The sequence below is a fragment of the Pseudochaenichthys georgianus genome, unplaced genomic scaffold (assembly GCF_902827115.2).
Source record: "Pseudochaenichthys georgianus unplaced genomic scaffold, fPseGeo1.2 scaffold_654_arrow_ctg1, whole genome shotgun sequence".
Taxonomy (NCBI): Eukaryota; Metazoa; Chordata; class Actinopteri; order Perciformes; family Channichthyidae; genus Pseudochaenichthys; species Pseudochaenichthys georgianus.
The window spans coordinates 33,979-47,284 of record NW_027263209.1 but is presented as its reverse complement, the minus strand read 5'-3'; the positions used below and the strand labels follow the sequence as shown (position 1 = coordinate 47,284).

At 46.8% G+C, this 13,306-nt stretch overlaps 2 protein-coding genes and 2 non-coding genes across 4 annotated transcripts; 1 reads left to right on the top strand and 3 right to left on the bottom strand.

The window, feature by feature from the left end:
• Positions 1–226: 226 nt before the first annotated feature.
• trnav-cac (transfer RNA valine (anticodon CAC)) lies at positions 227–299 on the bottom strand. Its single transcript has one exon. It is a non-coding gene; the product is annotated as a tRNA-Val (tRNA).
• Positions 300–2,619: 2,320 nt separating this feature from the next.
• Positions 2,620–2,692, bottom strand: trnav-cac (transfer RNA valine (anticodon CAC)). Its single transcript has one exon. It is a non-coding gene; the product is annotated as a tRNA-Val (tRNA).
• A 5,443-nt stretch (positions 2,693–8,135) lies between these two features.
• On the top strand, positions 8,136–9,244 carry LOC117443668 (trophinin-like). Its single transcript, XM_071202636.1, has 2 exons — positions 8,136–8,398; positions 8,447–9,244. The coding sequence occupies exons 1-2, from the start codon at positions 8,136–8,138 to the stop codon at positions 9,204–9,206; spliced, it is 1,023 nt and encodes a 340-aa protein (XP_071058737.1). The 3' UTR covers positions 9,207–9,244.
• Positions 9,245–9,695: 451 nt separating this feature from the next.
• LOC117443670 (early growth response protein 1-like) lies at positions 9,696–12,905 on the bottom strand. The gene is made up of 3 exons (XM_034079575.2): positions 12,104–12,905; positions 10,466–10,755; positions 9,696–10,075 (listed from the first exon to the last, which is right to left on the bottom strand). Exons 1-3 carry the CDS (start codon positions 12,288–12,290, stop codon positions 9,704–9,706), a joined length of 849 nt encoding a protein of 282 aa, XP_033935466.1. The 5' UTR covers positions 12,291–12,905; the 3' UTR covers positions 9,696–9,703.
• Positions 12,906–13,306: the final 401 nt, after the last annotated feature.

The window sequence follows — 13,306 nt, the reverse complement described above, 5'->3', positions numbered from 1 at the left end:
AGAAACATGTCCGTCCTACCTGGTTCTGTGACTCTGACCTGTTTTAAGATGGAAGTAGGAACAGCGGGTTGCATCACTTTAATAAGACAAAGCACAACCAGGAAATAAAAAAAGACATTTGGAAGTTGATTATCAAATGGCATAGTGTTCATTTCAGAAATGTCTTTCATACTAAAGCAAAAAAACGTATTTTAACTCTTTTAATCAGTTTCAACTAAACAAAAGGTGTTTCCGCCCGGTTTCGAACCGGGGACCTTTCGCGTGTGAGGCGAACGTGATAACCACTACACTACGGAAACTTACATACGACAACCAATGAAACAACCCGATTTAACACATCTACTGTAGATAGGTTACAGCAGGAAAGATATGCAAAGACATCAGGATCACAAACCAACACAGAAAGTGGGAAGTATTGCTCCGTTCCTGCTCAGCGACGATAAAGGATTTATAAATGTCACAGAAAAATTAAGCTTACATGGATTTCATAGTGTTTAGCTGCTGAGTTGCTAATCAATAACCAGTAAACATCAGCTATTTCAAATCTGTAATCAGTAATAAATAATCAGTTTTCTGCAATCAGCTGTCATCTGTCATCAATAAGCAGTAATCAGTATTCTGTAATCAATAACCAGTCATCAATAAGCATTCTGTAATCAGCTATAAGTCATTTGTAATCAATAATAACCAGTAATCAGTATTCTGTAATCAATAAGCAGTTATCTTAAATCATTACTTTGTAATCAGTCATAAATAATCAGTGATCAATAATTAGTAATAAACCGTGATCTTTATTCTGCTGAAAACAGGGTCTCCTTTATTCTGCCAAACGGGGAAACAGCGCCCCCAAATCACGCTTGTGGCCAAATATATATGACACCCGTAGTGATAAGAACTACCTTAGAGAATGAACTGTCAAAGTTAAGGGATGAAACATGTTATAAATATAGCCGTAAATTAGCTGTAAGCAAGTTATTTATACTTAGTAGGCCTACTGCTCTTTCTAAAGTCATTAAACTAATATTTCTTATTTCTGTCCCGTATTTGTAATATATATATTAGTGCTGTCAAATTATCGCGTTAACGGCGGTAATTAATTTTTTTAATTAATTGCGTTAAAATATTTAACGCATGTGCAGAATGGCCCGCCCCATACGTGCCACCAGTGGCAGCGCCAGGGTATGGCTGGGGTAGGCTACACCCATACCAAGAAATGGCTTAGCCCCACCATGAAAAATGATGTTAAAGTAAGCAAAATAAAGTCTGCCAACTCGCGGAGTAAATTGCACAGACAGCAGTTAGTAAGATTGATTTCAGTAGCCACGGTTTTGAAAACTTTTGTCACGTAGTGATCGGCTTCTCAATAGAACATCTTTGATAACGGCGTGGTGTTGTTGCAGGAAGTCCCGACGGAGAATACTTTTGCTGTAGTACAGGGGTGCACATAACTGGTACGCAGGTGATGTGTGTAATCTGAAATGCGTACCGTCACTTGTGTCACAAAGCGCATTTGCGTACCGACGTACTTGTGAAGCTTTTCCAGAAGGCGGTTCGATCACCGGACGACAGAGTCGGTCTCCGTGTGCACAGACAGGCTGCTGTTAACGTCGGTCTGTACAACGGAACTGTGCCAAAACTACGCCAACCGGCTGCGGAGGGAGACTCCCCCCCTCACTGGAGAACTGCGCTAAAACAGCTGATCACAACGTTCACACAGTACTCCACTAGCGCCCCCCCCCCCCCCTGTCGACTTTCCTGAAGTACTCCCCGTTGATAGAAATCAACACGTAATGAATTAAGACCCTACGGTTTGATGATTGATAGGTGTGTGGGTTGTCTTTCATTTTGACATGCAGAAAAATGTTATAATAAACATAGATACTGTATGTTAAATGGATATATCCACCTTCTTTCATTTATCTTTCCATTCCCACAACAATATACATAAATAAATGGCATATTTTGGACATAGTTCGAATGGTGATTAATCATGATTAATTAATTTTTAAGCTGTGATTAATCTGATTAAAAATTGTAATCGTTTGACAGCCCTAATATATATATATATATATATATATATTATTATTTATTTATTATTATTACAAATACGGGACAGAAATAAGAATTTCTATGCGTTTTCCTTGCAAAAAATACTTTAAAACCCAGTTTCCGCGCGGTTTCGAACCTGTGCCAGTTCAGAAGAAAGCAATTACAGAAATATTGAAAGGAGAGCGCTTAAGCTTAACAAGTTCAGAAAACATAACCTCAATAACTGCTTAAAAAACGTCTTTATAAAGTAAGACTGAGCTACAGTATGGAAACAGACGTTAATATTGGTTAGTTTTGTAAGTGAAGATAATGTCTCTATAAATGTTTACAAAAAAAACATAAATGTGTGTTTGATTCTCAACTTTTATTTATTTCCATATATATATATATTATTTATCATTTTATTTATGAATTTAATCATTTGAATATATAATTATTTATTACTGTATTTATGTATTCCTGTATACACTTATGTAATGTTCCGTCCTCCTTAATCTTATATTAGTGGAGTTCTAAGTGAAGATCATTTCGCTATATATTCTTACAAAACGCTTAAATTTAACATAAACATGTTTCCGCCCGGTTTCGAACCGGGGACCTTTCGCGTGTGAGGCGAACGTGATAACCACTACACTACGGAAACTGATGATGAGCTGACCACGTGACCGGGTAATTTATTTGCTCACATAATAACATGGCATCAGTTCACACCACAACACCAGCGAACTGCTGATAACGGAGCCTATAAGCGACTCAACAGCTGCGGAAAAGTTTTAAATGTGTTTAAAAACTCACCTGCTGAAGAAACGATACTTCTCTACTCAGTTATCTGTCTTCAGTAATCAGTGTATTCTGCTGCTGCTGCATGAAAACGGAGTCTCCTTTCTTCTGCCCAAACGGGGGAACAGCGCCCCCCAAATCCCGCTTGTGGCCAAAAAGATATCACACCCGTAGTGATAAGAACTACCATAGCGAATTAACGGTAAAAGTTAAGTTTAGCCTTAAATACAACTGCCGTTCAAAACCAGGCTAAAACGTTAACATAAACCGGCAAATAAGCTATTATTATTATTATTGTCATAACCCACTATACTAAAGAAACACGTGTGAGCGGGCGACGTGACCGGACTCCTAATTGCACGTGTTCAGTTTTCACCGCAACACCTGCTAGCTCATGATGCTAACATGATAACGGAGCCAATTAGCATCACAACAGCAACTGCATTTCTTTTTTAAAGTGCCTAAAAACTCACCTGCTGCTGGAAAGAGTCTGAAGAAAGTTTAGTTTGGAAGTTAAAACTCAGATTCCCGTGGAAAGGAAACTTAGAATAAGCCCACCCGCAGCCACATGTCGACAGGTGAGAGCTGCTCCTCCCGACTCTTCTTCTTCGGTGGTGTTTCAGGGCAGTGTGCAGACCGTGCCATGGGAGCCTGCAGCAAGGAGGCGTCTCCTATAGGGGCGTTTCCTATAGGGGCGTTTCCTATAGTGAACGACGGGAGCCGGCTCTCGCCCGCGAACGAGCCGTTTTTTGTTTTGTTTTTGCGGAGGGATCTAGATCGGCATGAAGGCACATTATGCAATGTGCAATGTAGACATTATCCCGCTTATTACACATGGCCACATTCTCAACAAAGTAACGACATGACTCCCAATAATAATTGAAATGCTTTTATGGATTTAGAAAAAGATTTTATTGATTTAAAAAATAGTTTTATGTATTGATTTAAATTGACATGCATCCGCTAAGAAAAGTAGTCCGTTGTTACTGTTTGAACTGACGTAACAACGGCAGGAACTGCTTCTATGGTGTTTTTGAGGAGCTTTTTGATTACAGATTTGAAAACATCGTTGCTTGCTTTAAAAGTAGCACAATTCATTATGTCAAACCTTGAAAGATATCCCTGCCCTAATGCCAAAAGTAACTGGCAACTGAATATATGTCGCCGTAGCTATGATGTCTATGTCTGGACCGCTGCGTAAAAAGGAGGGTTTCTGCCTCATTACTTCTCTTCCTACTTCTATAAGAATAAAACATGGAGGACGGAGATCTCGTTTTGTCCCCCTCTTCTCCCCGCTGCAGCCAAGCAGTTGATCTCAAAGCACGCTCCCCTCTCCTGCAGGGAGAAAAACTATATTTATATACTTTATATAGGTTGATACAGTAGCCCCTTTTTTAAAATAGTTGTTATAGGTGTTGCCATCTGTTTTGTGTAGCGTGGTTCTACAAGCAAGTCAATGCATCACTGGGTGGTATCAGAGAGTTACACGGGTCTGTAAATGCAATGAAAACAATTGGCCACAGCAAATAATTTATATTAAACATGTAATTTTTACTTTTGAATACTTTAGTACAAAGGATGTCTTGAATAATTTAAGTGATATATGTGTACACATATAAATCATTAGTCAAAACAGCGCTACATTTGATTTAATTAAAAGGTATAATATGTGGTAAACTGAAGAGCCCTTTGGGAGCCGGAAGAGCCGGCTCTTCTTGCTGAGCCGAATGATCCGGCTCAGCAAGAAGAGCCGGAGTTCCCATCACGAGAACAATGACTTCTTCTGCGAGGATTTATAAAAGCAGCTGGAATCCCTTAAGTTGCTATTGGATACAAAAAGTTAGGAAACGCCCCTATAGGAAACGCCCCTATAGGATCCGCCCCTATAGAATCCGCCCCTATAGGATCCGCCTCCTTGCTGCGGTCTGCAGCCAGACCCATCTCTGCAGACCTCCACTCTCAGGACAGTTGATGCATGTTGATGTAGAGGAGACATGGAGAAGAGGGGACACATGTTGATGTAGAGGAGACATGTGTCCCCTATTAGTCAGTAGCTGATCCTCCCTTCCTCACCACACACACTGTGAGCTGGCTCCTTCCTCGCTCTTGAAGGATAACTCAGCTCACTGTTGGCGTCTCCTGTCTATGTCCCTGTCTCTGTCCCTGTCTCCTGTCTATGTCCCTGCCTCCTGTCTCCTGTCTCTGTCCCCTGTCCCGGTCTCCTGTCCCTGTCACCGTCCCTGTCTCCTGTCCCCTGTCCCGGTCTCCTGTCTCTGTCTCCTGTCCCTGTCACCGTCCCTGTCTCTGTCTCCTGTCCCTGTCTCCTGTCCCTGTCTCCTGTCCCTGTCTCCGTCCCTGTCTCTGTCTCCTGCCCCTGTCTCTGTCCCTGTCTCCTGTCCCTGTCTCCTGTCTCTGTCTCCTGTCCCTGTCTCCTGTCTCGTCACCTAGATACTGGACCAACGCTAGTGTCCTGCTTGATTTGTTCTGTAGCTCAAAGTCAGAGACGGTTTCTGTTTGTGTCTCTCTTTCTGAATTGGTCTTGATCACAAACTTCACAGTCTAGATCAGGGGTTCCCCACCTTTTCTCCCAAGGGCCCCCCCCCCCAAATGACCCCTGTTGGAAGCTGTTATACTTTATTGTAATGTAGAGACAAGGCTTTTAGTGACAATCATGTATTGCCTTACAATTATATGTACAAAAAAAAAAAGTCTAAATATGATATTTGGCCTCAAATCATCTGAGGCCTGGCGCCCCCCTGCGATCTTTGGCGCCCCCCCAAGGGGGTTCCCAGGTTGGGAACCACTGGTCTAGATGTTGCACCTTTCCACTGTGAAGGACACGGGCCATGTGGGCTGGACTCTGTGTCCTATCCAACAAGCATCCCTGTTCACAGTCCAGATCCTTCTGGTCCTGCTTATAGGCGGAGCTCACTGAGACAGACGTGTGCATGCTGACGGATGAGGCGCCTACCTGTCAGCATGCAGGAAGGCTTTCCTTGGTCTGCACGGGCCACGTCTCGATAAGCACGCACCTGGCCTCATCTTATCGCTGCATCGCAGGGCGTTCCCTGGACTCTGCTGTCTGCCCTGAAACCTCTTGCTCTCCCGGATGGGGCTGTGTCGCACAGAAGTCTCTCTGTTGCTCAGGACACACACACAGTGCACTGGAGTACGACAGAGCGCCTACAGTCAGGTGACCAGATTCTAAATTAAAACCAGGGACATTTTGAGTTTTGCGGTCATATCATCAACACATTTACTTCACTGTTAAAGAAACAAGGGGGACAATTCTGCTTCAATGTAACTCGAACATTTGAACTGTTGGATCCAAACAGAGGGACGATAGCTCATATGAGACTTCAGGTCTTTTATTTTGAAACTCTGCATCAGATTGTCCAGATTCTCTCTGAGTGACGAGATGGGGTCTCCTGCTCTCACCCTGAAGTGAAATAAGGCTTCTATTGACTTCGAGTGACTCTTTGATTATGGACGCTTTCCATTCAATAATAATCTAAATATAGACGGACAGTAGATCTAATCTGAGATTTTAAACCGCATTCATTTTAAATTGTGCTTCAGAAAGTAATGTTACTTTAGGAGTGTTGTGAGATGGTGTCAGCATCAATTGAATTAGTCACCCAGTGGAAATGTCCGATGTGTCTTCGTAACTGTATCCTTACATTCACTCAGTTATAATGTGGGAGTTATACGTAGTCTGTTTTAAAGTATTATTGATCACATTATATAGTACACATTTCTTAATTTAAGCTCCAGCATATATGAATATGTTTGGTGTTTTTAGGTATATTTGTTATTGACCGAGTAAACGCTTTTATTTTGAAGGCGGTTTTCACAGGCCTCTTCCGTAATGCAGAGGATACTCGCGCACCGCAACACAACGTGCGGGCTGGCTCGACCGCAGTCTGTTACCCAGTGTTTCCTGACATGAAACGCTTTATTTCACCTTGCTATGTGTTTTTAACGTATATTAAAAAACGGGGACATTTCCGGGGACAGTTTCAACCGGGGACAGGCCGATACAAACGGGGACTGTCCCCGGGAAACGGGGACGTGTGGGTGGTCACCATCACCTAGGGTCCTGCTATGTGCCCCGGGCTCCTGGTGAACGTCCCTGCAGTGCACACGTCACAAAGTGGAGGTGTGTTGACCTCACCCTCCGACTCTCTTCACTCCTCCTGCTGCGCTCGGCTGGGAGGGTTCTGTCTGTAACTCCTGCATGCTGCACATCTGTGTGTGTGTGTGTGTGTGTGTGTGTGTGTGTGTGTGTGTGTGTGTGTGTGTGTGTGTGCGCGTGTGCGCGTGTGTGCGTATGTGCGTGCGTGCATTTACGATTTACTTGCAATCTGAAAACGTAATTAAAATATAAATGCACACACTCCAACCTGCTGGCCCTGTCCTCCAAGTTATTACCTCACACACACACACACACACACACACACACACACACACACACACACACACACACACACACACACACACACACACACACACACACACACACACACACACACACACACATACATCACTTCAGGGGACATTACATTGACTTACATGCATTTCCTAGAGACTTATCCTAACCAAGTCTTCACCCTAAAATTAATTAATCCAATGTGTCCCCATAAGGGAGGCGAGTCCCCACACGTGACTATGTAAACAGATTTAGGTCCCCACAAGTATAGTAATGCTAGTCCACACATACCCACACACACACACACACACACACACACACACACACACACACACACACACACACACACACACACACACACACACACACACACACACACACACACACACACACACACACACACACACACACACACACACACACACACACACACACTCCAGGCGTCCTGCCAGCTGGAAGCTCCTTGTTTGGGTGTTAGGACGTCCTGCAGAGACAGGAAAGGCCATATTTGGGCAGAGCTGGTGACAGCGCCTGATCCCATTGGCTCCCTCTCACACACACTGACACTGACACACACACACACACACACACACACACACACACACACACACACACACACACACACACACACACACACTGACACACACACTGACACACACACACACACACACACTCTCACACACACACACACCCACACTCTCACACACACACACACACACACACACACACACACACACACACACACACACACACACACACACACACACACACACACACATCGTCTGTTTTGAAAAAATGTGTGAAAAGATATTTTTTAGAAACTTTTATTTTGTATTAAAGCAAAGAGTAAACAGTTTCCTCTCGATAATAAATGACCATGAAAACAGAGACATCGTATTCTCTTTGTGTTCGAGGGGAAGCAGGTGGAGGGAGGACCCTCAGCTACGGGAGGACCCTCAGCTACGGGAGGACCCTCAGGTACGGGAGGACCCTCAGCTACGGGAGGACCCTCAGCTACGGGAGGACCCTCAGCTACGGGCTCTGCTACGGGAGGACCCTCAGCTACGGGCTCTGCTACGGGAGGACCCTCAGCTACGGGAGGACCCTCAGGTACGGGCTCTGCTACGGGAGGACCCTCAGGTACGGGCTCTGCTACGGGAGGACCCTCAGCTACGGGAGGACCCTCAGGTACGGGCTCTGCTACGGGAGGACCCTCAGGTACGGGCTCTGCTACGGGAGGACCCTCAGGTACGAGCTCTGCTACGGGAGGACCCTCAGGTACGGGCTCTGCTACGGGAGGACCCTCAGGTACGGGCTCTGCTACGGGAGGACCCTCAGGTACGGGCTCTGCTACGGGAGGACCCTCAGGTACGGGAGGACCCTCAGGTACAGGCTCTGCTACGGGAGGACCCTCAGGTACGGGAGGACCCTCAGGTACAGGCTCTGCTACGGGAGGACCCTCAGCTACGGGAGGACCCTCAGGTACGGGCTCTGCTATGGGAGGACCCTCAGGTACGGGCTCTGCTACGGGAGGACCCTCAGGTACGGGCTCTGCTACGGGAGGACCCTCAGCTACGGGAGGACCCTCAGGTACGGGCTCTGCTACGGGAGGACCCTCAGGTACGGGCTCTGCTACGGGAGGACCCTCAGCTACGGGCTCTGCTACGGGAGGACCCTCAGCTACGGGCTCTGCTACGGGAGGACCCTCAGCTACGGGCTCTGCTACGGGAGGACCCTCAGCTACGGGCTCTGCTACGGGAGGACCCTCAGCTACGGGCTCTGCTACGGGAGGACCCTCAGCTACGGGCTCTGCTACGGGAGGACCCTCAGCTACGGGCTCTGCTACGGGAGGACCCTCAGCTACGGGCTCTGCTACGGGAGGACCCTCAGCTACGGGCTCTGCTACGGGAGGACCCTCAGGTACAAAGGCTGGCGAGGCTCAAACTGAACCTCCGTGAACAAACAACGCTGAAATAAACGTTTCCAGAGTTCTTGGTTAGATTTCAGTCTGAGGTCAGAAGTCCAAGACCCCTAAGCCACAGAAACATCCTAGAGGCCAAATGGTGGTACTGCAGCTTCTGTGACGTCATTTTGGCCCAAAAATACTACCTTTATTTTGCTTATTAAGTGTCTTTACACACGTCTTTCTTCAGGAACAGCGCCCCCTGTGGTCACTGCGGGAACAACAAATACAGTTTATGTTTCAACGTTTCTGGTTAAACTTCAGTCTGAGGTCAGAAGTCCGAGCCCTCCCTCCCTCAGCAGGTCCGTAGCGTCAACAGCTTCTAAATACTATCTTTAGTTTGCTTATCAAGTGTCTTTACAAAACCAAGCCATAGTAGATCCTAGAGGCCGAACGGCGGTACTGCAGCTGCTGTGACGTCATGTTGTCCTTCAGTCCGCTCTGCTGTATCCAGCTCTTATTAAACATCCATGGGGAAGGCGCTATAAAAAGCCCGGCGCAGGAGCGTCCGTGGGGGTCGATGATACGGCGTCTGCGTTGGTTGTGCCGGTTCGATCCCGCTGCTTCTGGTGGATCTTGAGGTGTCGTTTGCGCTCGTCGCTGCGGGCGAAGCTGCGTCCGCAGTCGCTGCATGTGAAGGGTTTCTCTCCGGTGTGCGTGCGCACGTGCGTGGTCATGTGATCGCTGCGGGAGAAGCTGCGGCTGCAGAAGCGGCAGCTGAACGGACGCTGACCCGTGTGGATGCGCAGGTGACGCGTCAACTCGTCACTGCGCGAGAAACTGCGCTCGCAGCCGGCGGACGGGCAGGAAAACGGGCGATGTTTCGGCAAAGTCCTGCACTTCCTGTTGGCTTTCTGTGAGGAGAGGAGAAGGAAGGCAGGAAGTCAGAAGAGGCAACGTTTATTTACAGAAACTTCCAACACGAGGCCGTCAGGGCTTCGCTTTGTGTCCGTGGGTCCGCAGTGCTCACTCCCACACGTCCAATACGCGTAACGTGGCAAGCAACGCGCCTTGAGCACGTGACAAAGCGCACTAATACAAACATTTAATGAATTATTATTATTACAACAATTGTGTTTTGTTACAGTAAATGTGTAATCCACACGGATAGGTTCGACTCTCTGGTGTATTTCTAGTCCTGTCATTGTTATCGTGCAATGCCTTGACTTGTCGTGCTGCTGCAACGCAAACATCTCCCACATCGGGATCAATGAAGTACTTCTTATCATCTTATCTGATCTTACCTGGACGCCGGGGTAGGAAGGGGGCGGGGCTTCTGACGGGAGCACCAGCGAATCAGAGGGGGAAGTCATCGTGTACTTCGTTATCGAATGGGAGAAGACGGAAGAGTCTCCTCCACAGCTGATTGGCTCAGGAGGCAGCAGCGATGAGGATGATGAGGGGGGGGGAAGAGGAGGAGCCACGCTGACCAATCCGGTGATGAGGCTGAGCAGAGGCTCCGCCCACAAGCTGGCGGGCTCGAATGAGAAGCGCCCGCTGTACGAGGGGAGGAGCTCCAGGTCTGACAGACAGTCTGAGAGGAGAAGGGGAGGGGTCAGTACTTCGGGCCTAATCGTCTGTAGAGTGGGAATCGTAGTCCTTTATAGTCGTATAAAGGACTACGATTCCCACGGTGCCTCCTAAAGAGACATCGATGAAACGTGTCTGAAAGACGGCGTCGAGGCTCAGCTTTCAACCGTTAAACTCATTCAAGCCTTCGCAGACAGACAGAGAGCAAGCTATTCTTTGATCTGAGTCTTGGCTCTTTTGGTTCACGTGCGCTCACGTGCGTTCACGTGCGTTCACGTGCGTTCACGTGCGTTCACGTGCGTTGACGTGCGCTCACGTTTGGACTTTGCATATCGTGCTGGTATTTGCAGGGTTTTTATTTGCGTTTGTTTTCAGGGTTTGTTTCTCACGTCATGATTCGCCCTCAGGGTTCTCTCCGTGTGAAAGGTTCATTAAACGCACGTAGCACACATCAGCTCCCCATCGCAGGCCGACAGGAAGCACGCTGCACAGGGCGGACGTCTTATATCATGATTTACTAGAATGACTTGAACCGTAACATTTCCACCAGTCAGTAAACAGGAAGTCTGCTGTGATTGGCTGAAACCGGTCTTCATATTTAAACATTAATACTGCATTTTATTGATCTGCTTTTTAAACTAATATTCATATTTATTCTTTTTGCATTTTGACCCATCTTTCAAACTTATTATTATTTACACTTGTTGTTGTTTCTGAAAAACTCTAAGGATCATATATAAATATTCCTGTTTCTGACTAAAACACGAAATGTATATACATGAATGTGTTTTACTAAGAAAACTAGTTAAAGTGATGAACCCTAGAAAGCATCATTATAATATCGTTTAATTAATATTATAGTTCTTTAAGTTGTTTGTTTACATCTGAACTGTTTGCAGGACTTTCAGCTGCAGATTCTAATCTCAATGCTGATCCCTGCATGTCTCTCTTTGCTCACTTCCTTATGGAATGCTTGATGGTTGTCCGGGGCAACAGCTCCATTCAGACTGTAATGTATGCACACGTGTGCCAGTACAAAGTGATCATATTCCATGTACTTGTGCTCAGACTCTTCTTGCACTATTTCTATTTGATTTGTATTTACTTGCACATCTCAAACACTCTCTTGCAATATGTGATCTGTGGTATGTGTTGGTTAGGGACCGGGTTAGGGACCGGGTTAGGGACCGGGTTAGGGACCGGGCTAGGGACCGGGTTAGGGACCGGGTTAGGGACCGGGCTAGGACTTCATCTCCATCTCGCCGCTGTAGCTGCTGGGCACATGATGAGAGAGACGTGTATCTTGCATGTCTGACAGTAAATGTGATGCATGAGTCTCTCTCTCTCCTCACCTCCGTGCTCCCGGAGCTCCGCGCTCCGCTCCCGGGCTCCCTGAGCTACTGAAGCCGCCAGCAGAGAGCCTCCAGCGGCCGCGTTCTGCAGCAGCGAGTGGAGCTCCTCCAGCCGGGAGAGGTACCCCTCCAACGGGGAGAGGGGCGACGGGAGGCAGGCCTCCGACAGCTGCAAGGCGGACAACATCCTCCGTCAGAGAGGGAGGTCCGACTCCGGACCGACGAAAAAGTAAACTCCTAACCCGGAGAAGAGGCGCTATTCCCGGGTTGCTGCTGCTCGGAGTGCCGGAGAAATCCAAAGCTCCAGGAATTTTTGAAAAATTATTTTAAATGTTATTCAGACTAAGTGTGTGCGTGTGTGTGCGTGTGTGTGCATGTGTGTGTGTGTGCGTGTGTGTGTGTGTGTGTGTGTGTGTTGTGTGTGTGTGTGAAGCTCCAAGCATATTTGAAATAGAGTTTTAAATGTTATTCAGACTAAGTGTGTGTCGGCGTGTGTAGGTCTTTGTGTGTGTCGGTGTCTGTGTGTATGTGTGTGTTTTCACGTGTTGAATTTATGCAGGAGTATTCCGTGGCTTTATAAAGACTCCTGATGAGTGACGTATACATCCCCAAACACGGTCCAAGCGGAAAGCCCATATTTGGTCACAGCGGGGAGTCTCTCTCTCCGGTGTTTCCCGGTGCTAGCGGTGCTCCCGGTGCTCCCGGTGTGTGGAACAGGAGACCCCCCCGGAGAGAGGGTCTCCTCCCCGGCAGGACTGCAGTCGGTCACTGGGAGTAAATAACAGACATGACCGGAAGCACGGGGACACGTCACAGCCCGGATCAGTTTGTTTTGTAAAGCTCGGTGTCACGTGGAGGTCGGACAGCGACGTCATCACTTCCTAAAGCCTTATTTGGGAGGTTTTCCGGTCAGCTGATCAGAGACCAGGAACTGTGCCGAAGTATTAGTATTTACTTTTATATATACAGTTTATATTACTTACCTGTATACAGTCTGTACTATAGTCTGTGGTACTTAATATACAGTCTATACTTAGTTTTATATATTTACCTTTGGTAGCTATATACACTGTCTATAGCAGCCTATACTTGCCTTAATACATGCAGTAGTACTTAGGCCTACCTTTACATGTTTACCTTTATATAGGCCTAGATAGCAGGCCTACTTGCTGTTTTACGGATAACCAGAGATTAAATGTAAGC